Consider the following 24943-nt stretch of genomic DNA (forward strand, 5'->3'; position numbering starts at 1 on the left):
TCCATTTAAACGAATGATGAAAGGTGACAATGAGGTAAAGAAGAACGAAAGCGTATATTCAATAATCATATATCATGTTGGCTTCATGAAATTCTTGAGTATAGCTCGTGAGCTTTACAATTGCCAACTAGCACTAGACTGCATTGATCTACTTTTGCCTTGACTTGCTTGTCATGCTTGATTGTTCTGTTTTTTTTACTCATTCTCCTCTTTAGTACCTCAAATTCTGAGCAGTCCTGGTCTAGCTTATCTAAGGATACTTCTCATGTTCTTCGAAGTTAAACATGTATGGAACGCCGTCACCAGCATACGCATCAAGTTATCATTATAAGTTGCAAGTTTTCATTATGCGAACTAAGTAAAAATTTTAGTGCCAACATGCTTCGACGCAATCGAGCAAAATCATATATTTGTGGCGTGTACCCCTTCAATTTGATATGATTTGAAACAATTCATATAAAATCTATATTATATTTCAGTCTACATCCCTATGAGTGGAATATACTTATGTTCTCGCTTTCGAATGCAATAGGGTTGATAGAACCACAATTTATGGCAAACATTCACAGGCACATATATTTGTGGCGTGTACCCCTTCAATTTGATATGTGCCTGCCAATGTTTGCCAGAAATTGTGGTTGTTTGTTGAATTGTTTCAACATACAATGCTTTGCGTATTGCGTTATCGGTCCATAACGCATTTACACAGTATCCGGCTGCCACTTGTGTGTTCTCTTCGTGTCGACCAAGGACACCAACGCCCATTGAATGGCGACGAAGAAGTTCAAGCTGCCAAGGACCCAGAACAACTTGTTGTACGAGCCTAGGTCATCTCTGAAGAACCCTGCAAAAAACGTTGAAGTTACTTTTAATGGCCTCACCTAAAGAGCAAGCTGCTTGGGAATAAAAGGCTACATCAGGGCCTCTTAAGGTTTCAAACATCCGTGAACATAAATGAGACGCATGATAGCACCGTCGAAGGAAAATTTAAGCGCATGTGTGGCTTATAGCAGGGCACATGCAAACAGCAGTTACTGGCGACGTATTGCCGTGAAAGGAAGCCGAGCGTCTTGCGCCGAATATCTATGCCAATAGTCATTTTCCTGGGCTGTACTGTCATGCAAGACAATGCTGTTGAATACATGTTGTATCGCCTGGGTTACGGTCGTAGAAACCAACAACACGCGTGTCAAGTCTACATTAAACCACTATGTTTATTGCGATCGGTGTTTCATGCCAGAACGAGGGAGAGGTGGGTAATGGAAACAAAGGGCAAGGAAAGGCACCCGTAGGCCAAGCACGCATAGATGGCTTCTGTTAGTTGATGTCATGCGATACTGTGATATGATACACATGTCTTCCCATCATATGTATTTTTTTTTTCTAGTATAAACCCTTGAGGCTATTGTTGAAAGAAACAACTAAATGCTTGTCCCACTAGTGCCCGTTCATATCTTATTCATTTGAATGTTTTTAGAGCGACTGCAGTGAAATGCTCGGAACAGGGCTGCACTGATTCGTCCTTGCCTCCATCTATTCGGCTGAACTGAGACCAAACTTCATCATCAACGTCACGTTGTCGTCGCCAGGCAACGTATTCATTTGGAGCTTCTGCATTGTCGTACGTAGAATACAATGAAAACTTCGCGAGCAACCGCCACCACAGGAGATTCGAATCCATGCCGCTGCAGCAAAGTACACCCGGGATCCCGACGAGCTTCTTTCTGCGCAATCGCGATATTTCTTTTTGTGTGTTACAGGGGAGGAAACATTAAAAAAATATGCGGATCCAAGCAACATGTTGTAATCAATGTGAAGCAAAGCTTTCTTTATTGGAGATACTTATTTTAGTCTATGCAAGGACTGTTTTGGTTATCTTTTAACTTTTGTTTTCAATTTTTTGCTCGATAATACATGTATGTTCAGTAACATTTTGAGTACACATTGGGTCACTTGGAAAGAGGAACTGTTCCGTTTTGCAAAATAAATGTAGGGTTTTTTTCCGGTTGATAGGAAGACTGCTGACTGCAAAGCATATTGATTTGAAAAGTATGGTGTGGACGACACCTCTTACGTGATATGGGCCGTGAACCGTCGCATATATAAAAGCGTCGTTTCATGCATTGAAGCACGAAAGTAACTGGAACGCCAATGCATTTCTTCACAAAGTTCGGGAATTAATATAGCAATACTAGTGTCATCCTGCGAATTCGTTCCAAGTGAATGCGCCTTTCAAACTACCCGGCTAGAACTTGTAAACTGCAATATGTGCCGTAAGGTAATTAGTTAAAATTTTACTTTTTTTGATTAGTGGATTATGCATTTCAATTCATTGTGCAATTATTATCCGTCTCTTTGGACAGACCAGCTCATGGACTAGAACTGTGCTCTGTTCGACAGGCAGTTTTAAAAAGAAGTTTTGAAAGTGTTCCCTGAAACACCCGGTATACGTGACTAGGACGTGTTAGCGAACTAGCGTGATAGGCAAGAGGCCTTTTCTTTGCATCGAGTGGATTAGCTGAGAAAATCCGCTCCAGTCCCATGCGATAGCTGCAAGGACTAATCGTTCACACAACGACGGTATCGAGCGTAACAACAGACTAGCCACGTGATCCCCGCGGCCACGTGAGGCGCAAACCCAGTGGCGGATACTCGGCGAGTAAAAATGAATACTGTAGTAGGTCATAACAAAGTGAACTACGCAATTTGTTCAAAATATATTTCAAAATACAATGACGTATCTGTGTACAGCGTTGTAGAGGTATCTGTGAGTGGAAAATGTATGTTCAGGTTTTATGTAGGAAACAGCGTGCGGCACGCACATTACGAAGGATTGGCCAACGGCGGGCACACACCTAGCGCTACATTTTTAGTGGCTAAGTCAAATACAGGAAAGCAAATCAATAATTCGTTGCATATAGTTTATCATTCCGTTGACGGATAGGTGGGCAGAGAGAAGTCCGCAACCCGACGGTATATGTGCAGCTTTTATGTACGGTGTTATGTTGTTGTTTTTCAGCACAGAGCTGCGCATACTTGGTCAGCACGCAAGAATTATAAAAGCCACTTTGTTGGTATTTGTATATAACCATAGTGTATAGCGCCGCAGCACACAGCACGCAAGAAGCCATGTCAAACCCGGTACTGTAGGCCAAAAAAAGAAAACCTTCACTTCAGCTGCAGAAACATCGCAATAACTGCGAATACATACACTATCAAGTCGGCCAGGTACATGAAAGCGTCCAATAAAGATATGAAGTCACGCGCTTTCTTAGCTGCCTACAGATTGCGAATATTAGCAGAAGATTCCTGAACGACATCCCTTGAACGGATATTCCTGGAGTTCAGATGAATGAAACATTTCCGAGTTACTTATAATTTTTGTGTGCTCGACATTGTTCTATTTATTTATTCCTTGATGCAGGCATTTGTACTTGTTGTCTTTCCTTGTATTCTATATTTTCAATCAAGTGAAACAGGATACGTAGCGGGCGCTGGCAAATTGTGACAACCACTATTCCGTTTCTTTTACATGAATAATAAAAAAAAACGTGGGCTCGATGCCTGGCCGTGACTTCCGTCTTTAGATGGGGGTGAATTGCTAAAATGGTCGTGTGCCATGCCTTGAGCGCGCGTTCAACAGCACCAGGCACTCAAAATTAATCTGAAGTGTTCCACTGCGGCGTGCCTCATAATCATACCGCGCTTTTGACACCTACAGCAAGCAGCCGATATATTACTTTTTACACTTTGAATGAAAGCAAAAGACTTAAATCTGCAGGCGTTTGCTGGCCGGAAATGTAGCTAAGTAGAGCCCTATCGCTCAAGAAAATTTTTTTTTCAGTTATAGGTATTGACGAATGCCAATGCTTTTGGGATATTGAGAAATATTAAAGAAAGATCATCTGTGGCAGATAGCGCGATTGCATTCTTTGAGCCGGATCACCCAAACAGGCCGAGATTATTTGGGCGAGAAATGGAACTGCACATTTGAATTTTAACAAGCATTCACAAATTAGGCTTTTACATAATTATATTACAGTGCATATTGCAATTTATAAATTGTAGACGGTAGCTTCGCAAAGTAGATTCAGTTGGAATGAATTCTGAGGATGCCAGTAATTTTGAAATATTAAATCCCAGACTTGACAAAGAAATACATTGGCGTACCAGTTACTTTTGTGCTTTAGTGCGAAACCACGTCTTATAGTAATAGGAACGACCATGCATCTTTTACAGGAAATAGGGTGATGGATATCTCAAAACTAATGTCATCCACAGAATTCTTTTCAAGTTGATATGCCTTGCTAAAATTTCTGAATTACATCTGCTTTAAAGAAAATAGTTACAAGCAAAATTAGTGAATTCGGGTAATTATTCAATTATGCATTTCGATTGCTCACCCAGGTAATGTCCCCCTGTTGAGAAAATCCAGCTGAAAGATTATTATCTCCTTAAAAAAAGATAATTGCCGAATCTGCGAGAGACGACTTTTAAAAATTACTGGAAGTCTTCGCGCAAACACTTCATAGAGAAAAGCACAGACACGATCAATGTCTTTAATGATTTTCATGTCGTAAGGCGACAACTGAAAACTTTTAGGATGTGGAAGGAAGTTTTATACTCGCTACAATGCATCTACATATGATAAAATAATTGGAGACCACCCGTCTACATCGCCTGCCCCTTTCCATTATAGGTCCTTCACAAAGCTGCGAGTGATGGTCTATGCGGACATGCCAAACTCGTGTTTTCATTTCATTTGATGAAATTATACATTGAAATTCCTGCGTAGTACAAATAGCACAGTTTGAAACAACGGTCACAGCACATCGCGTCGAAATTCCACAAGGATGCATGCACAATGCCTGACCATTACACTATTTTGCTCAACTACTCACTACTTAAGGATGCGCCAATGAATAAATTAATTTCACCTGTAATAGTATACTGCGCTTGCACTATACCGAAAATGTTCACTCTTGTCGCGAAAAGAGGCGTGAGAAGCCTTAAAAGGCAGCAAATAGAAAGAGCGGTGGTGAGGCTGTCTTGGAATTTTCCTGCAGGACTGCCATGACGTCATGCATCGTGAGGGCGCCTGCTAAGGCCTACACAGCTGCTTATTGGAGAAAATAGACGACAATGTGTCCCAAACGAGAAAAATCCCTGCCCCTGGCATTCTGTGAAGATGGTAGAACAGCGAAGCTGTGTTAGTTAACCGAGTGTTAATCACGTAAGTAAAAGTTCGCAAGCAGTCCATATTGTAAATTTTTTATTGCTCCGTTCTTAAACCTGATTTTCGCTTTTGCATGCATCGCGTGGTGAGCATGCTTTAGGAGTGCTTTTTATTTTTGCGGTTCTCCCGATGTTTTCTGTTTTCTTTTCGCCTGAGGTTACTGTGGCGCGCAGCTCGGGGTTGCCTCCTACGACAACGAGTCCGTTCACGAACCAACTCTCCCTGACACTCGCGGTAAGCAGCTTCTTCCTCAGGAGTAAGCATTACTCGTGGTTTTCTCATAGTTGTAGCTGGGATGGAATGTGTGGAACCACTAATCCAAAGCTCCCTACATTGGGCGCAAGGCCAACCGCTGGGGATGCGGGCGCTGCAATCGTTTTGACGTTTGACGTCTTTGTGTTTCTTAATGAGGTTGCGCTCACGGGTGGCTGCGACAGCGAGAACGACGTCAGTGACGTATTCCCGCAGTCCGGCGTTGTCGATTCCGTTCGATGTCTCGAGCTTGCTCGGCCGAGTGGTTGGCAGCATCCACACGGCATTGTCGCTAGCGATTCTTGAAAATTAAATTGCTTCAAAATAAATGTGTCCATCACGTAAGACAATGAATGGCTCATACCCTCTTAAGCAATGGCTCATACTTCCGTAAACGCGGCCACCCCCTTCCGACGACAGAAGAGAAGTGAAATTCCAGGCTGGAATGACGAGCGGCAAACGGAGACAGGTGTGGAAGAAGACGACAATTACGTCGACGAACGCGGGACCAGTCGCACGAGGCGCTTCGCACGCTAGCGCAGTGGAAGAACACGACGACGCTCGAGCCATTGGCGATGATGATACATTAAGCGAACTCTGACAATGACGGAGCAAGGTCCGCATAAACAACTTTGCTGTAAAACCAGTTTGAACTCGGTGACGTGAGTCTGAGGTACCGGCGCTGAATTTAAGGCACGAAAATCAAACAATAATACCCTGTTACTCATTTTTTTCCCTACTAATAAGCAGTGCATTGCGAGAAAGTTAACAAAAACAACTGTTCGAGGAATATTTTAACAGTCTAGTTGAATTAGCATTTGTCTGTACTGTCTCTTTCGGATCACGTCGTTCTTTCCTGTTTCTTATCGCCGCGTATACGGCATAAAACCGTTTTCGCTTTCTCCTACCACAAAAAAATAATAATAACAATATTTTTATTGCAATAACAATAGCAGAATTTTTGAAGTCGTAATAAATTTTTGGTACGTTCCGCATATCTGGCAACCCTTTAGCTGGTCTTTGGAAGATGTAAGGTCGTTGTGAATGTTCGCCTTCGTTAAACTCATGTGGCGCATTCTTTATGTTTGTTTGAAGTGCGTACTTGTTTGACTTCTCTGGGGTCCACTCTGTGTTTGTGTATTTGTTGTATTGCAATGTTGTGCTGTTGGCTCGCACCCGGCCGCTCCCAGAGAGCGCCTGATGGGCAGATTGTTCCAGAAGAAATGGACACCCTGTATACGTAACGCCTCATGACTTCGAGCGTACCGGAATCTTGTAAGAACACTAACATAATCCTAATCCATAAGAAAGGGAATGCCAATGACTTGAAAATTCTACACCGATCAGCTTACTGTCCATTGCCCACAAAGTATTTACTGAGGTAATCGCAAACAAAATCAGGAACACCTTAGACTTCTGTCAACCAAAGGACCAGGCAGTATTCCGTAATGGGGACTCAAAAATTGACCATATTCACACCTTCAATCAGGTTATAGAGAAATGTACGGAATATAACCAGCCCTTATATATCGCTTTCATTGATTACGAGAAAGCGTTTCATTCAGTTTAAACTTCAGCAGTCACGGAGGAATTACGGAATCAGGGTGTAGACGAGCCGTCTGAAAAAATACTGAACGATATCTATAGGGGCTCCACAGCCACCGTAGTCCTCCACAAAGAAAGCAAAAAAATCCCAATAAAGAAAGGCGTCAGGCAGGGAGATACGATCTCTCGAATGCTATTCACAGCGTGTACAAGATATATTCAAAGACCTAGATTGGGAAGAATTTGGGATAAAAGTTAATGGAGAATACTTTAGTAACTTGCGATTCGCTGATGATATTGCGTTGATTAGTAAGTCAGGGGGCCAATTGCAATGCATGCTCAGTGACCTGGAGAGGCAAAGCAGAAGGGTGGGTCTAAAAATCAATCTGCGGAAAACTAAATAATGTTTAACATTCTCGGAAGACAACAGCAGTTTGCCATAGGTAGAGAGGCACTGGAAGTGGTAAGAGAATACATCTACTCAGGACAGGTAGTGACCGCATATCCAAATCATGACACTGAAATAATCAGAAGAATAACAATGGGCTGAGGTGCATTTGGCGGGCATTCTCAGATCATGAACAGTAGGTTGTCATTATCGCCTAAGAGAAAAATGTATAACAGCTGTGTCTTAGCAGTACTCACGTACGGGGCAGAAACCTGGAGGCTTACGAAAAGGGTTCTACTTAAGTTGAGGACTACGCAATGAGCTATGGAAGGAAGAATGATAAGTGTAACGTTAAGAGATAAGAAAAGATAAGAATTGGGTGAGGGAACGAACGTGAGGTATTGACATCTCAGTTGAAATCAAGAAAGAGAAATGGGCATGGGCAGGATATGCAATGAGGAGGGTAGATAACCGGTGAGCATTAAGCGTTACGGACTGGATTCCAAGAGAAGGGAAGAGTAGCTGGGGACGGCAGAAAGTTAGGTGGGCGGATGAGATTAGGAAGTTTGCAGGGACAACATGGCCACAATTAGTACATGACCGGGGAAGTTGGAAAAGTATGGGAGAGGCTTCTGCCCTGCAATGGCCGTAACCAGGCGCATGATGATGATGATGATGATGATGATGATGATGATGATGATGATGATGATGATGGGTCAAGCTGAGGCGGCGCGGACGGCTCGGGTTGTTCGAGCGGCTACCGCTGGTGCGAGTTACGCAGTCCGGACACTTGGTGCCGCGGCTGGGGGTGAGAATAGGCACGGCTGAGCGGGCAGTGCGGTCTGAGACTTGAGAGACAACGGACCGATCTCATCAAGTGCCCGATCGGAATGACGGACTGCTCCGAGGCCTTTGCTCAGCAGCATTCGTTAATATGAACCCCTTTTCCCTGTTTACTATATACGCAGTGTAACCGCTAATGTCTGTCCGTAAATAAATTCAGTTCAAATTATTGATAACCAGCATCTTTAGTACCGGAATACCGAATCGGAGAACAGGGCAGTGGCTTAGGAAGAGCCGAAAACGAACTGAAACGCCAATAAAGAAGAATCCAGCGGAGGAAGAGAGGAGAAAAACCTTACTGAAGAAGACCAAACATTCGGAGCTACCTAGTTAATGTGACACTAATGGTAATATAGGCTCAGCTGAATCGATATGTTCCGGGTTTGCAATGAAAAAAAAAAGGTATTCTTACAGGGAGAGCAGGCTTTTCTAACAGAAAAAAAAAACGCTAAACAAAAATACCGATGGTGCCGCCATCTTCAAGGTCTCGAGCTATTTCGTGGAGTCGTCAAGAATGTAGACAGTGTCTACACGCGCCTAGCTAACTTGTTATCGGCAAAGCTGGAATACATTTTTCCTCCAGAGGAAACGAAGACTGAACTTAACAGGTTTCAGAGGCGTTCCAAGAGCCATAGCTGCCCCAATACGAGAAAAAAATGTTTTATGATCTGTGGTGAAACACTGACGCAATGACGCCAGGGGCTAAATTAAGAAAGGTTGAATTTTTAACCTTCATTTCTTTCTCATAAACTATTACCACGTCAGTAACTAAATGGAGTAATGAAAACGTACTTGGCACTTTGTGGGTATACCGCTTATAAACAGAAATAAGGTGCCTCAGGACGGACAGCTTTTCTGGTGCACCTTATCCCTATTCATAACTTTCATACTGCGTCTGCTAACCCACCTGTCAGACCCTCTTTTTGATTTTATAATGAAGGGGAAAATAAGATGAGAATGAACCCATGCGCCGCGCGAGTGGAAGTTGCTCGTGAAATGGTGGAGTGAGGAGACACGGAATATAGGCGGGAGTCAGTTTGATGTGTTCATTACTGCTGCTGGTTAATAAGCAGGCCTGGTACAAGCGGAAACGGATTAAATATGCAAGTAGAGGCTGACAACACCGGTGGGTCGATGTTCCCGCAAAGCAGGACACAATAAAATCTGCCATTGGAACACTTGCAAAGGGGAAACGGAAAATGTAAAAAAAAAACACAGAAAAAAAGGAAAAAGAAATACGCTGGAGGAAACTGAACTATTTAAGGCGCACTTCGTTGAGTGTAAAAAGATAAATGCACTATTTTGCAAAAGGAATAAGGAGGAGTCACCTACGGCCATCGGTTAAGTAATCGGGAAAGTACAACAAGGCTTCGGGAACGGCAAAGTGTGGAGCTTGACGACAAAGGGTGCATGAGAGCGAGTCAGGCGAAGATCGAGATATATGGTCAAGCAGCGAAGTGATCCAGAGATCTTTGCGCTCTTCCGCTGGCATGTCGGTGTTGGTGAGGGATGACGGATCGCAGGTCGCCGTTGTTGAGCAGACTGATTCAGAAAGCAGCGGCGAACGGGAGAGGGCGTCAGCGTTGGAGTCTTTTCGTGCCAGGGGATAAATGACACGAATATCATATTCTTGATGGCGTAAAGCGCAGCGGGTGAGGCTTCCGGTGGGATGTTTCAACGGTAATAACCAACACAAGGCATGGTGGTCGGTGACAACGTCAAACTGACGACCGTAAAGGTAAGTACGAAATTTACCGATTGCCCAAACAACAGCCAACTATTCTTTTCCGTTAAGGAGCAATTTGACTGCCGTAGTTAGTGTACGGCTGGCATATGCCACAAAATACTCGTCAAAGCCATGATTGCGCTTAGCGAGTATGGCACCAAGTCCGATACCACTAGCAACCGTTTGTACTTTAGTAGGGGAGGCGGGATCAAAGTGACCGAGAAATGAGGGGAGGTGAGGAGTCGGCGAAGCGTTGTAAATGACTCATCACACTCGAAATTCCAAGTCGAGAGGTCACTGCTGCCGGCAAAAATCTGTGTCAAGGGCGCGATAATTGATGCGAAATTGCAGATCAAACGCCGACAATACGAGTCAAAGCCGATTAAAGGGAAGCTGAAACACTTTTCGAAAAAAATGAGTTCTCTGCGGCATTCTACAGTTTTGAGTCCCCTGAACACGAATATCTCGTTCAAAAAGGGCGGAAACAAGCGCAAGCGGCTGTTTTTTCATGAAAACGCGCACCAGCGCCTCAGGGTATCGCGCGAACGCCGCTGTTGCCCGTGATTGGTCGGAGCCGCCGTGACGTCAGTGGCGGCAGTCGCCGGTCGTCGCCGCCGTTTGAGAACGTAGCACGCTGTTCTGTTCTGGCTGCATAGCTGAGTTGTAAGCATTATGGAACGTTCTCGCTGTCTCCGACAGCTTGTATTTTCGCCGTACATGTTCGAACCGACAGCCGATACGGAAAACGATGGCGGCAACGGCGGCAACGACGATGTTGAGTGTGCCAAAAGCGAGAGCGATGTGTACACCTTCTCGCGCGCTGGAAATCTTAGCTGTTACGTATGCTTTTTTTTTTCATGTAGCTGCACGTTCCAATGACGGGAGAAAAAATGCGCTAAAGTGTCACTGGGAACTTGCTGCTGGAAGAATGCCGAAGCACTAACTTCTCATTAGATTGTAAACACGGGTACAATTCCGCGATGTCAAGCACCTTGCCGCTGCTTGTCTGAAGTCCCGTGGTTTTCTGAGCGTTGATACACGATCGCGAACATAAGTGCCGCGTTTCAAAGCGCGCACATGCAGTGCTGCGAGGTACAGTCATGGAAGTTGCTTATCATACACATCCAGATCGAGATGGTCAGGGGGATTATGTGTGCAATATTCAGAATATGGTTCGACGACTTTGCGATTGTGGCTCGATCAAGAATCGGTATGCACGCTCCATGCTAGTGTTGACATAAAGATATTAGGCAGTTTTAGCACCGCCGTGTGGTAAACATGATAACTGCAACCGTACGCCGAATGTCACTAGGCAAGCCTATACTCCAATTTATACCTCAGGTGCAACGCTGTGGAAGCTACGCACGAAGTCCGGTTACCAAAATTTATTACTGCGCGCGTTTCCGTCTATGGTTCGCAGCGTGCCAGCGGCATTTGCTCGCGCGAGCATGCACGTGAAGCTGCCGCGACGGGCTGCAATTAAAGAATGCCGAAAAGAAAATTGATAGAAAAGAACGTGTTAGCAGCCGTATAAGTACACGGATTGTGTCTATGGGTAAATTCTTTTTTTTCATTCAGAACTGAGCTTATATATGAAAAGTTTTCTCAAAAATCGGGTCAAGAAACACCGAACTTTTTCTAAGTGCGAACGCAGCCACTGCAAGAAGTATCTCAAGCCTCCACAGCGTTGCACCTGATGTATGAAACGGAGTATAGCAACGCTAGCAACAACGCGTTTCCGCATTTGTCGTAAGGCTATCCGGCTATCGCGGAAATGGTCCGAGCACAGCACAGTTGATTTCGTCGGCACGAACTTATCTCTCCTCATCGCACTGCGCTGCAAGCTTCTTGCGCTTCGGGAACCTGTGAAACACCACATCGTCTCGCCCGCGTGTGTTCGCGCAGCCGATTGCTGCACAGAACGAGGGCATGTTGGGCGCCCTTGGCTGTAGGCACTCACGCAGCACAGAAGGAAAGAACAGTTTACGAAAATCGCAAAACAAACGTGAGCGGCGGCGGCGGCAAATCTCTCGTAGCGTCGTTCAGTAAAGCGCAGGACGGAAAGAGGCATGCCAGCGCATGCCAGCACGCCGGTCCGGCAGCTCGGTCCCCGCCAGTGACGTCACTCTCGCCGGTTCTCTCCTCTGGTAACCTCCTCACCCGGCGCTCCAGGAAGCGATGGGGGCGTGTCCGCGGGGGTGATTTAGAAAGCGATTTCCGCCCCTTATATTAACAAAACGAAGAAAAAAATTTCGGAACCGTAAATTATTAGGTCTGTTCTTCCCAATCCCAGCAATTCATGGAAATTGAAAACCGCTTCAGCTTCCCTTTAAGCTACGGAGCTCCTTTAGAGTGCAGCGCATGGGGTAGTCAGCAACTCCACGAAGCTTCATAGGGTCCGGTAAGATGCCTTCTTTCAAGACTACGTGGCCTAAGAATGCAGGTTTTCGGGGGCCAAAATGACCTTTTTTCAAGTTTAGCTATAAGCCTCGGGCAGTGAGACAATCGATAACTTGTTCTAAGCGTGTGAGATGAAAATTCTGCAGAAATTACTGCTATATCGTTTACTTAGCACGGTGAGGTCTGCCATTTCAATCCTCTGGAAATAGAGTCCACCAACCTCTCGAAAGTTGCAGGCGCGTTGCAAAGGCCGGAAGGTATATCTATAAATTCATATTAGCCGTCAAGGGCGACAAAAGCCGCTTTTGGGCGGTCGTATTTAGCCATGGGAACTTGCCAGTGTTGGATCTGGAGTACAATCCCAATTGCTGTCCCCCAGATATTTTGACCTTGCCGTTGCGTGCGGGAGTTGGCCGAGGTTGAGGAGGACTTTGAGATGAAAACTGGAGGTTTATTTACACTATTTAAAGTGAGAGTACAAAGAAATTAACAGTCACAAAGTCATTACGAGCCGGCAGCAACTCGGACGCTGCGGCCCGTGGCAAGAAGCTCGAACGAGATGAATGAAGGAATGCTCTTTTGCTGCTCCCGGTCTCTGGCTTTTAAGCCCTTCGGTGTCTCGAATACACGTCACGTTCGGCCAATGGGCGAGCCCGCTCAGGTGACGCCATTTTCGGCCAATCGGCGAGCCCGCCCAGGTGCCGTCATTTTCAGCCAATGGTAGGCACCCGTGCGATTGTGTCACACCCGGCGCTCAGAGTCTCTCCTTGGGCCCCATGTCCGAGCGCTTACTTCTCTCTGTGGTATTGCCATTCTGACTTGCAAGCGCCGTCACAAAGGCGGATGGGGGCGACGTTTCAGGGCTACAAAGCAGCTTTGCTCGGCCCTGCGTTACCTGGAACCGTGCCAGGCTCCCGCTACAGTTTCGGGAGGAGTCAAGCAGTGAATAGCTCCACCCGTGGCGCACGAAGGAGGGGACGTCCACTCGTTTGCACGGGCCGCGCCTTGGGAACGGGGCAGATCTGCTTCTGCTTTCCTTACTTAGGTGTGGCGCGATTCGATGTGGTCTGGTGAACTCGAAGGAGGCTCAGGAAAAGGTCCCGTATCTAACAACAGTAGCCGGATCGCAGATCCAGCGACGAGAAATATTTGGCGCCTTGAAGGCAATCCAATGCGTTGTCAATACGCGCTAGCGGATAGACATCATTGGGCGTAATCTTGTTAAGTCGGCTGTAATCGACGCAAATCCTAATTGAACCATCGTTTTTGCTCACCAATCGAGGTCAAAGTGTCCTAGAGTAGACGTCAGTGGTGTGGCATCCATACCATAAAAAAAAAAAAAACGTTGAAGAAGTGGACTGTATCCAACGTCATGATGCCAGGTTCATATCATCTGATTATCGAAAACATTCATCTGTTACTGATATACCAAGGCAACATAAGTTATAGCCGCTCCAGTTACGCAGGCAGATCGCCAGGTTAAAGTTCTTGTACTTACTTTATCACAGCAAAGCAGGATTGCCACGTGAATCATACTTTCTGAGCCCAAAGTTCATCAAGATTGAACAACACAAAAGTGATAAGGCCAGGTTATGCCAGAACTAACCAATTCAAAAATTAATTTTGTCCCTACACAATCGAACAATAAAATCCCCTGCCTGATTGTGTTGTTGACTGTATCAATGTTATTAACTTTGAGCGTTCTTTGCGAGCTCACCTTTTGTAACCCTCTCCTGCTTGGGCAGCAGTGCTGCCAGCAGTATTTGTAAATAAATAAACAAATAAATAAGAAAGACGCGCGAAAACGTTCTAGCAGCTCAACGACTTGGCTGCCCTGGGCTTGAGTGAGGGCGTTATCTATGCGGCGCAACAAGATGTTTTGGTCACTTTCGATGGGCGCGGTGGAAGAAGTGACTGCACAAAGAGGCAGTAGTGCCACATCAGAAGATGCCTGGGACTGGAGAATGGCATTAAATGTGTCCAGATGGCCGAGACATTTGCCGTGTAATAAAGTTGAAAGGCCGGGAAAGGGATTGCACACGTAAACTGCACCGCAACCATGAGCAAATTCGACGACAGCCAACGGAAGTACGAGGTTCCTGCAATGGGCACAATCTTCAAACAGCGTAAAAATGCACTTGAATCAGTGATAGAGCGACGACGTGTGGACACTAAGGTGGCCGAGAACGGAGAAATGACGACGTCGCAAGCTACGGCCACTTTAGGTGACGGGCACGTGGGGCCCGCGATTATTGTAGTGAACGGATACAAGGCCAGTTGTGCACGAGCCTAGGATAACATCATGCGACGCACGTGAGAGGACGACAAATTCGACGACCTACGGCACGTCTTCACTCAAAACACTGAGCGGTACACGCGGCCAAAGGCTTAACGTGCTACGAGCTCGCCGTCCGTAATGACAGGTCGCGAACCGGTAGTGTCACTTTTTTAAGTTTGCGGCACAGCAGTTCACTTATCACAAAAGCGGCAGCTCCATGTGTCGACAAGAGCTTTCGTCACGATACCATCTATAAACACCGCGAGTTCATTAGGGGCAAAGTATGAGGCGTAGAAGGTTTCGACGACAGCGCAATTCTTGCCTCAGGAACTGCGGCTGTTAGTTTTCCCTCGGCGGAGAATTGGACCGCCGAAGCATGGGCGACATGGAGTGGCGGCTAGGTGAAGGCTTCTGACGTCAGATGAAGGTGGCGCGACGTGAATAAGAGTCCGAATCGTCACCGTCAGCATCGCGTTATGGTAGATGAGATGCGTATTCAAAGCGGGGCGCGACGTCACGAATATACCCTACACGGCCGCGATAGTGGCGCGCAACCTGCCCAGCGATAACGCAGGCGCAGCATATGGGGCGGTTATCCGGAGTGCGCCATGGGTGTGAGAGCGTCTGTCAGGTGGGTAGAAACACCACTTGAACTTGTTTTCGTGCGCGTTGTACTCGACAACAGAGATGTTATTTTTTGCACATGCTATCGCCCTCCTACTGCTTCAACATCATTTTGCGATGACCTTCACGACGCATTGAACAAATTAGTCGTCAGATACCCTAACGCGCCCCTTTTTCTTCTTGGTGACTTCAACTTTCCCGATATCATTTGGCGTAACGACACGGCAACGTCCCAGTCTTCTCAGAGTGCCCAGTTTATAAACACTTGTTTGGATTTCCACTTCACCCAGCTTGTACAGAAACCAACGCGCGTGTCTGCCTCTTCATCTAACATACTAGATCTGATTCTCACTACGAACTCTGACACAGCTTCCCCAATTCTTTACATAAAAGGCGTAAGTGATCACCTTGCACTCACTTTTCATATCAACACACGGCCTCCTGTTAAGATAACTACGAAGGTGATCCGCGATTACAGCAAAGCCGACTTGGCTTCCATTACCGCTGAAATGGAAAATTTCGCAGCTTCTTACATCGCTAAATGCGATCAGCGCTGTGTTGAAGAAAACTGGCGCAATTTCAAAAATAAATTGTTGTCATTAATCGAACGTTTCATACCGCAAAGAACAGTCGCTTGCAAGCCATGGTACCCTTGGTTCAACCCCTTTTTGAAGCGACTACGTAACAAAAAAAAGCGGTTGTTTCATCGCGCAAAAGCTTCCTGCAGTGACGTTGCTTGGTCCGCTTACTACCTCACTGAAAGTGACTACAACAGAGCCGCCGCTAGTGCGAAACAGCATTTTTATTCTGTTACCCTTCGGTCCATCTTGCACACTAATCCTCGTAAATTCTGGACCATAGTTAACGGTACTCCAAGCAAAATAATCCAATTAACACACCCAAATGATCAACCTGTTGCTCCTGAAGAATGCTGTAATTTATTTAATGATGTGTTCTCTTCACATGTTACCACAATGCCACGTGGATTACCGCTTGTATCCAATTCTGGTTTTTCGCCCATGGATCCAATCTCTATTGACTGGGTTGGTGTTAGCTGTCTAATAAACAATGAAAAAACGTCCTCCTCTGCCGGCCCAGACTGCCTGAACTCAAAAATTTTGAAGTGTACTAATGTATTTTCTGCTGTTATTTTGTCGCACATTTTCACTCAGTCATTACAGCAGTCTGTTCTTCCACACGACTGGTGCGTGGGAAAGGCGATTCCAGTTCATAAATCAGGTAACACACACTTACCCAGCAATTACAGGCCTATCTCACTAACAAGCATTTCATGTAAAATTCTTGAGCATATTATATATTCACATTTGGCTGAGTTTTTAGAATCAAACTCCTTTTTCAACCCCTGTCAACATGGTTTCCGTAAGTTCTTTTCCTGTGAAACACAACTCTTAACATTTACTAATGATCTCTTTGCATTTTCTGATCTAGGTACCGACATTGACTGCGTATTTCTTGATTTTGCCAAGGCCTTTGACTGTGTGACCCACGATTTACTTCTGCTTAAGCTGTCTCAACTTAACTTGGACGCAAATGTACTCGAGTGGATAAAAAACTTTCTTTCTAACAGGACGCAGTTTGTAAACACTAATAACTGTAATTCTCGGTTTTCTAACGTACCAGCAGGTGTGCCTCAAGGGTCAGTCCTGGGTCCACTTCTCTTTCTAATCTATATTAACGATCTTCCGAACTGCGTTCTTTCCTCTTCCATAAAGCTTTCCGCGGATGACTGTGTTCTTTACCGTAAAATTACTAATCCTTCAGATTCCCAAGAGCTGCAGGACGACCTTAACCGCGTAATTGAGTGGTGTTCTAATTGGTGCATGCAACTAAATTCAAATAAATACAAGGCCATGCGTATATCTCGTAACACTGTCACGCACACCTACTTTATTAATGGCGCACCTGTGACGTCAGTTAGCTCTTACAAGTATCTCGGCCCTCACATATCAAATAACCTTTCTTGGCACTCGCATATTGACTATGTTACTAAAAACGCTAATAGCATGGTTGGTTACTTACGCCGTAATTTTAGCTCTGCCCCTTCTTCCCTGAAGCTAACTCTTTATAAAACTTTAGTTCGCTCCAAATTGGAGTATGCTTCAGCCATTTGGGATCCGACTCAGTCTTCATTAGTTTCTACTCTTGAAAGTATTCAAAACCGCAGTGCACGCTTTATATTATCTAATTATTCTCGCTATGCAAGTATTTCTTCAATGAAACGAACTCTTAACTTACCTGAACTTTCGTCACGCCGCAAATCTTCCCGCCTCTCCCTTTTTCACAAAGTTTTTCACTTGAACCCCCTTTTAAAAGAGACCCTTCTTGCCCCTCCGTCTTATATTTCTGCCCGCACTGACCACAGCCTTAAAATCGGGGTGCCATTGTGCCGTACTAACCGGTACAGTGACTCATTCATCCCCAGGACAAGCACGGACTGGAATCGCCTTCCCGCCTCAATCGCACTCATCACCGACCCTACTAACTTCAAAACCGCCGTTAAGAATGCCTTTTGTTAATTTTTTTTTTTCAAATTTTTTTGTTAATTTATTGTTAATTCATGTTTGTATTTTTTACTGCATTACTTCTTGTTTTGACTCCACTCCTTTCTGTAACGCCTTCGGGCCTTGAAAGTACGTGAAGTAAATAAATAAATAAATAAATACGTGAACTAGGTGTACCGCACGTGGCATCGAATAGAAGCGAATGAACGGGCGGCTTAGCGCTGGCGCCGCTCGCGCATATGAGTCAGCAGCGGCTTCAGCGTAAGCGGGGCTGGCACAGAACTGCGCCGAAGTGTACAGATACAATATATATATATATATATATATATATATATATATATATATATATATATATATATATATATATATATATATATATATATATATATATATATATATATAAGCTATATGAAAACGCTGATAAGGAAATGTATTGCCACCATGAGGAAGAAAAGTCACCTTCTTAAAAGGTTACCTTAAGCGCCATTCTTGGTTCTACCACTGTTATACATTTCAGCCCTCCATCCTCTTGGGACTCTCGTATTAAATCGCATACTGTAAATACAACCGCATACAGAACAGCATTCAATAAATCCCTGATATTTTTCTTTCGCTCAGAAACTGGTTGAGCTTCCTAATATTTTCAGATGCAATGTAGCCATTCGAACACACGATGTGGCTATTAGCACACTGTCCGTTTCCCTGTCTCTGTTTTCCTAATATTGTTAGCTTGAGCTCCTTTATCAGTAGAAGTTTTCGAGAGATTTTATCTGTGTTTTAATGCATTGGTGCAACGAAAATTTTTAAACGTTAAAGACACTTAGCCTACCCGTTTAGTTTTCCGGTAGGTTCTTGGCATATACGTCTGTCGCATTCCAACAAGATTTCACTGGTCACTTAAGCAGCTGTCAATAAAGACTGATCTTATCGAATTTGCATTCGAGTGTATATTTATGGCAGCAGCTTACAGGCGCATAGATAACAGACGCTTGTGCAACAAGAAGAAACATACAAACGCTGAATATCATTCAAATCTGGGAGAGTAGAGAAAAATGAGATGCAAAAAGCTATCTCCGCACGATGTAGAGAACGCTGCGCCAACTTATCAACCATCGACACATCTGTTCCCTCTAGGCATATATTAGTTATAACACACAAAATATTTCCGAGGGATAATTCAAGGCAGAAAAAATGTATCCTATTCTACCATGCTGTTCGGAATGGTGCAAGACAATTAGATTCACATAGTCACTGAACGCGTCTATATAAACGTTTAGTACCTTAAAAACCGGGAATTATTTAGGGACAGTGCAACAACCAATTATTTGTGCACGTTCACATTTCTGATGCAGCAAACCAATGATCGTTTTACGCCACAGCTAGCGACCGCAATCGGCTGGTACTCTCCAAGCTACTCCCGGATGCGCCATTTAAGAAGGTTGTTGCAACTTGATAGAACAGTTAACGCAGAAATTTGGAATAGTTGCTCTTGATGGCGTCGCTGTGCCATAGTTACTAGCGCGAGCAAGACAAACGGAAAAAGGTGGGACAGGAAAGAGCACTCTATTATCCCATCCTTCTTACGCTTCTCATTTTGTCGTCACAGCACTTGATACAACGTTTTTATGAAAGTTTTCCCCTGAATCAGTAATTCTTTCGGTGCGCGGCGGGGTATTGCCTGCAGTATGAACATACAACTCCTTAGATTTCTTTATTTTCAGGTTTTTACTTAGATTTCAGCAGTTCTGCACTATACACGTAAGCACAAAATCATTAAATATATCACTCACCTATCAACGGGGCCTTTCCTAAGAGTGCTGGTCCGCAAATAGCGCCGACGACGCTAAAGCCCAGGGCAAGTTTTTCGATTCCCAAATACTGCGCCATCAGAACACTCTGCATGGTAATGGCACAGCCGAGGAATAGGGCGACGCCCAGGCACCCCGTGAGCAGAGCCCAATAGGACTCGCAGAATGGCAATGACACAATGCACACGCCCAGGAGAAAATAATTTGCAGTCATTAACGTCGACCGCTGCAGCATCCCGCGGTCGGCCAAAATTGGGACGAAAACCCTCCCCACAACATCCGTGACAGAGGTGTACGTGATGAAAGACACGGCGTCCTTGAGGGACACCCCCTTGTCCATAGCGAAGTCCACAATCGTGGAGAAGAAAATGTCGTAGTTGTAGCAGAACACTATCCACGTGACGACAAGCACGTACGTTATGATGCACTTAAGCACTCCGCGAAGGTTTAGCAGCACGGCCTTGATGATGGAAGCCTTTGATGACCCGTTCTTTGAGTTCGCTGGGACGGTTGACGGCCGCCGTGGGGCCTCCATGACCTTTCTCCTCTTGATTCTGTCAATCCGGATCCACGGCGGTTCCCGAAAGGCGAGACTCACGGCTATCATGTTCATTAAGATAGCACCAAAAAGCATTAGGCGTCCTCGGAAGCCGAAGGTGTCGCTAAAATAAAGCAGCAAACGAGGGAAGATCAGAGCAGAGGCGGTGGAGCCGGTGTACATGATGCCGTTGGCCGCGCCCCGGTACCGCTCGAAGTACATGCTGATGAGGACTTGCAGCATGCATATCACGATGCCAACGCCCACACCTGCACGTAGCGCATACAATACGACGTCACGAAGCCAAAGGAAAGCGAATTTTAATGTGCGTTGAAAGGGCGTATTTGTTCTTTTTATCTGGACAGGCAATCAGTGCAACATTAGACATTGAAGTGGTGAACATAAGTAGTAAATGATTTAATTATTACACCTACAGAGTTGCACTTTGGGACATATTACAACAACAAAAATAATTAATCACCAATTGAGTACAGTAACAGAATGCAAAATGGCGATATCGTGCAACACAATAACGAGCGTTTGCACACAACACAAATATCACTAATACAATAAAACAATTCACATGTTTTTGTTCTTTTTGCGCAGCGTTGGGAACATGGGTTGAGAATAAATTGATATATTGAGTATTCGCAAGTTGAGCAGGAAAACTAGTTTATTTGTGCATGGTCGACGAATAAAAGAAGTGTTTGAAGTATTCGCTTGTCAACTGTGGTTTCCTGACACGTTTAATGTTTATTAATGGTAATCGTCCTTTTCAACTGTGGTTTCCTGACATGCTTATTGTTTATTAATAATAATCCATGCGATTTTATTCTCTGCTATAGATACCAATGTTGGCCAGTACCAAGCTCTTCATTACGCTGTAAGACATTTCCTTTCTTGTCTTACTAAGATGAGATAGATTTGCTTCATTATCAAGTCGGATTACAGTCACGCCTTCCGTAGAACGAAGGAAAAAAGAAAGACGTAGCGCACGTCTCTGTATCTACCACACGCAGCTGGGTCCTCGCTGGCTGTCAAATGATTTTGAATGCATCTGCAACTTTTCTCAAGCAAGTATGTTGGCGTATTCGGTTGAGTCAGCGGTTGCGCGTTTGGGAAAAGTTCTTTCGGGTATTGCTGTGCCACAGCTGAGACATGAAATAATATCCCGCGCTTCTTTTCTGGCCATCCAAAGCTCAGCAGAAGTTAGTCAGCGATTTGAGCGGAGTAGGTAAGCTGCAAACTATATGTGGCGATATATCTGGCATCACGCAAGCGTTCCAATAGGAACCATTCTGGAGCGCATCTTTGAGTGCCGTCCTGAACGCGTCCTCTTTAATAATGGGAGCAGATGAGCAGGCCTTGCTCGGTTCAGAGACGGGAGTTGAATTCGCCTAGTTTAATGGCCATTGCTCCTAGCGTCGGCGCGACATTCCAACTACCTGGAAGTTTCTGTTAGATACACGTAACGTTCGATGTGGTAGATGATTAAGCCGATTTTATGGGCAGAGTTTGGGCCAGCCTGATAGTTGAGCAGTGATAGCTGTACTCGCTATAGAGTTTGTAAAGACCGTGAAACTCAAATTCTATCGTGTCCGTAGCTCCATGCGCAATTTGGTGTGTTAAGTTTGTGTGTTTGTGTGTTAGAGTCTTTTAGCTGGCCAAGTTTTTCGAAGAGTCCCTTAAGTGCGTGCGCTGACGGATACAGTTCATTGTGCATATTTCGCACACGATATGTGAAGCACAGGCTTTCAGCTGCTTCACCACTCAAACTAACATAGGCCTTTTGTTCGACAATGAACAAACGTGACTCGTCATCCTGGCCTTGCAAAAGTGGTTGTCCCGCGAAACTGTTGCCATACCATGACAACAACTTATGAAGGGGCTACGCAATGCTTTATTGATGGTTCAGATGCTTGATTTCGGATTGTTCTTTATGAATACACAGGTTATTCTGTATGTTGTGTGAGTGTTTTGAACAAATGTATGTAATGTCTGATTCACTTTGTTCAGCGCTTGCAGCCTCTGCCGTACGGGGGTATGAGCCATTGCATCTTTGCTTGCTTACGGAGCTATGAGGTCATTTATGATGAGGAGCGATGCTTGTTTCAACCATTTATTTATTGAAACGTACGCAGTTCTGTACGTTGTATGCATGATGTACGGTGTATGCGAGGAATATACGCACTTCACCTACCCTCCCCTTAGTGCCTGCAACATTAAAAGGGCACGAGCCATGGCACCTTTTTCTTGGTTAGGAGGGAGGGGTATGTGCCATTGGTTATGATTATATTTTGGCTCCCGGACAGACAGACAAGAAACTTTAGTTGGTCCTAAGGGACTACGTTGTCGTAGTCGAGGGCCGCATATGAGCCGGGGTCGGAAGACCGTGATCTTCGGCCCTGTCGCAGGCCCTTTTGACAGCCCAAAGCTGGACTTGAAGGTCGTTGCTCTTGACGTCTTCATCCCAGTCTTCTTGCCGGTTTAAAGGCGAGTGGCGCAACGCAGAACATTGCCACAGCATGTGGTTCAAGGTCGACCGTTCCTCGCCGCAGTCTGGACAGCGGGGATCCACACCCGGAGTGTAGTGGCTCAGCCTCGAGCGAGACGGAAAGGAGACCTTCTGCAGCATTCTCAGCACCGAGGCCTGGGGTCTGCCCAGCTTCGGGTGAGGAACCAGATACTGTCTGCGTCCCAGCTGGTAATGAGTAGTGATCTCGTGGAAAGTAAGCAGCGGGTCCGTGGTTCGGTCGATCCCCTGAGAAGCCGGGCCCCTCGGACTGGCGCGATTGATGAGACCTCGCGCCTGGTCGTGGGCCAGCTCATTAGGGTTGATCGAGCCGGGTGAAAAGTTCCGGCCCATGTGAGCCGCGAACCAAGTGATGACATGACGGGCCGTGCCAGTCTTGCGGGTTCTCAGCACCGCCGCAGCCTCGACCGAGACCGAGCCGGCGAGAAAGGTCATCGCCGCCGACCTGGCGTCCGTGAAGATCTGCGTGCGGTCAGGTTCGCACAGAGCCAGCGCCACTGCGACTTGCTCTGCGACGGACGCCGTCGAGTGTTGTATAGACGCCGCATTCAGGATCTTGCCCTGGGGGTCAACCACCGTGGCCACGTACGAGTTTGTTCCGGGATACCGCGCCGCGTCGACAAAGGACGCGAGCTCTGGGGGTTTGCAGGGCAGTCTTGATGAGTGCTCGGGCTCTGGCTGCGCGCCGGGCCTCGTTGTGTTGTGGATGCACATTCCTCGGGAAGGGGGAGACTCGAAAGGTTTCCCTTTCACTCTGGCAAAGCGAGACGGCGCACGACTCTTCGGCCATGGCTGCCAGACCCGCCATCTCGAGTATTCGGCGGCCGGCCTTGGTGGTAGAGAGGTGAACGATCTGTGCCGTTTTCTGTGCTTCGACGACTTCGCTCAGGGTGTTGTGGACCCCGAGTTGCATCAACTTCTTCGTCCTGGTCGTCATGGGGATGCCGATGACTCGTTTAATACTCTTCCTTTGAGTGCATTGATCTTGTTCTCCTCCGAACGTGACCAGTTTAGCGCAGAAGCCACGTAGGTAATATGGCTCATAAGGAAGGCGTGGTAGATCCTTATGAGGTTGGCTTCGCTAATTCCCCCCCCCCCCTCCTGCTCGTCACTCGCGAAACAAGTCTGAGGATGTTCTCCGTCTTCGCACTCAGGCGCGCGATCGTTTGCGCGTTGCTGCCCTATGCATTGAGGACCAGTCCGAGCACTCTGAGGGAATCCACCCTCTGGATGCGCTGACCCGTCTTCGTTCTGAGTTCGATCGGTACTTGGTCCAGCGTCGTGTCGAACCTGCGGCCTTTTCTGTCGGGTCGATACAACAAGAGTGCCGACTTAGTCGGCGAGAGTACCAGTCCCGTGCCCTCAAGGAATTCTTCCGTGACTTGCAAGGCCTCTTGCAGGGCCCACTCCACCGCTGCGTCCGACCCACCGCCGCAGCAGACGGTGATGTCGTCCGCGTAGATAGCGTGATTGAGATTGACGGCCCCGATTCGGTCGAGTCGGACTGACAGGTCTCTCATGGAGATGTTGAAGAGCAGTGGAGATAACACCGCACCCTGCGGCGTGCCGCAGGCTGCAAGCGCGTATCCGTCCGACTTCATCTGGCCCAATTTGATCGTGGCCTTGTGATCCCTTAGGAAAGAGCTCACGTACGCGTGAAAGCATTCGCCGAGGTTCAATCTCGTCACAGTGTCAAGGACGTGCTTGTGCTTGACCGTGTCGAAGGCCTTGGCGATGTCCAGCGCCAAGATGCCTCAGACCACCGACCACCGAGACGCTAACAGCTTCGCTGTAGAATGTTTGTTCCCTGGTTCTGTCATACGCCGAAAGCATCAACTGAACTGTCGCATGCGCGGATGTTTTGTGCCCTAAAATTGCTATGAGTTTCACATTGCAGTCTTATTGACGCATTTTTTCGCCGCCTTGCAACGTCGCTTCATGAAATTATATTTGTTCAGTTGTCTTCGCCAATCTCTCTTCGCTCACTCTGTAAGCCTCACTCAAAGGCACATAAGAAATTGGCAACATTAGCGCTTTTTGTAGAGGGTGTGTGTATTCCATGTGCATTTCTGCCGTCCTTACAGAGAGGCCGTGCCTGCATCTGAATGTTTGCCGGTCATTGCGTCACACTTGGCTGGCCACGTAAGACTTGGTTAAGATTGCATCGCTATCACATCATTTACAATTCCTATCCGTGAAAATAACGTTCCTTAACATTGTTTTCTGCAAATGTATCTGCCATTAGCCTCA

The 24943-nt window shown here is 46.0% G+C and overlaps 1 protein-coding gene across 1 annotated transcript; it reads right to left on the bottom strand.

Annotated features, from left to right (window-relative positions):
- Window positions 1–701: 701 nt before the first annotated feature.
- Window positions 702–23630, bottom strand: LOC135900985 (monocarboxylate transporter 12-like). The gene is made up of 4 exons (XM_065430610.1): window positions 23406–23630; window positions 22963–23155; window positions 19605–20429; window positions 702–844 (listed from the first exon to the last, which is right to left on the bottom strand). Exons 1-4 carry the CDS (start codon window positions 23628–23630, stop codon window positions 702–704), a joined length of 1386 nt encoding a protein of 461 aa, XP_065286682.1.
- Between the last annotated feature and the right edge of the window lie 1313 nt (window positions 23631–24943).

Source organism: Dermacentor albipictus, chromosome 2 (assembly GCF_038994185.2).
Source record: "Dermacentor albipictus isolate Rhodes 1998 colony chromosome 2, USDA_Dalb.pri_finalv2, whole genome shotgun sequence".
NCBI lineage: Eukaryota > Metazoa > Arthropoda > Arachnida > Ixodida > Ixodidae > Dermacentor > Dermacentor albipictus.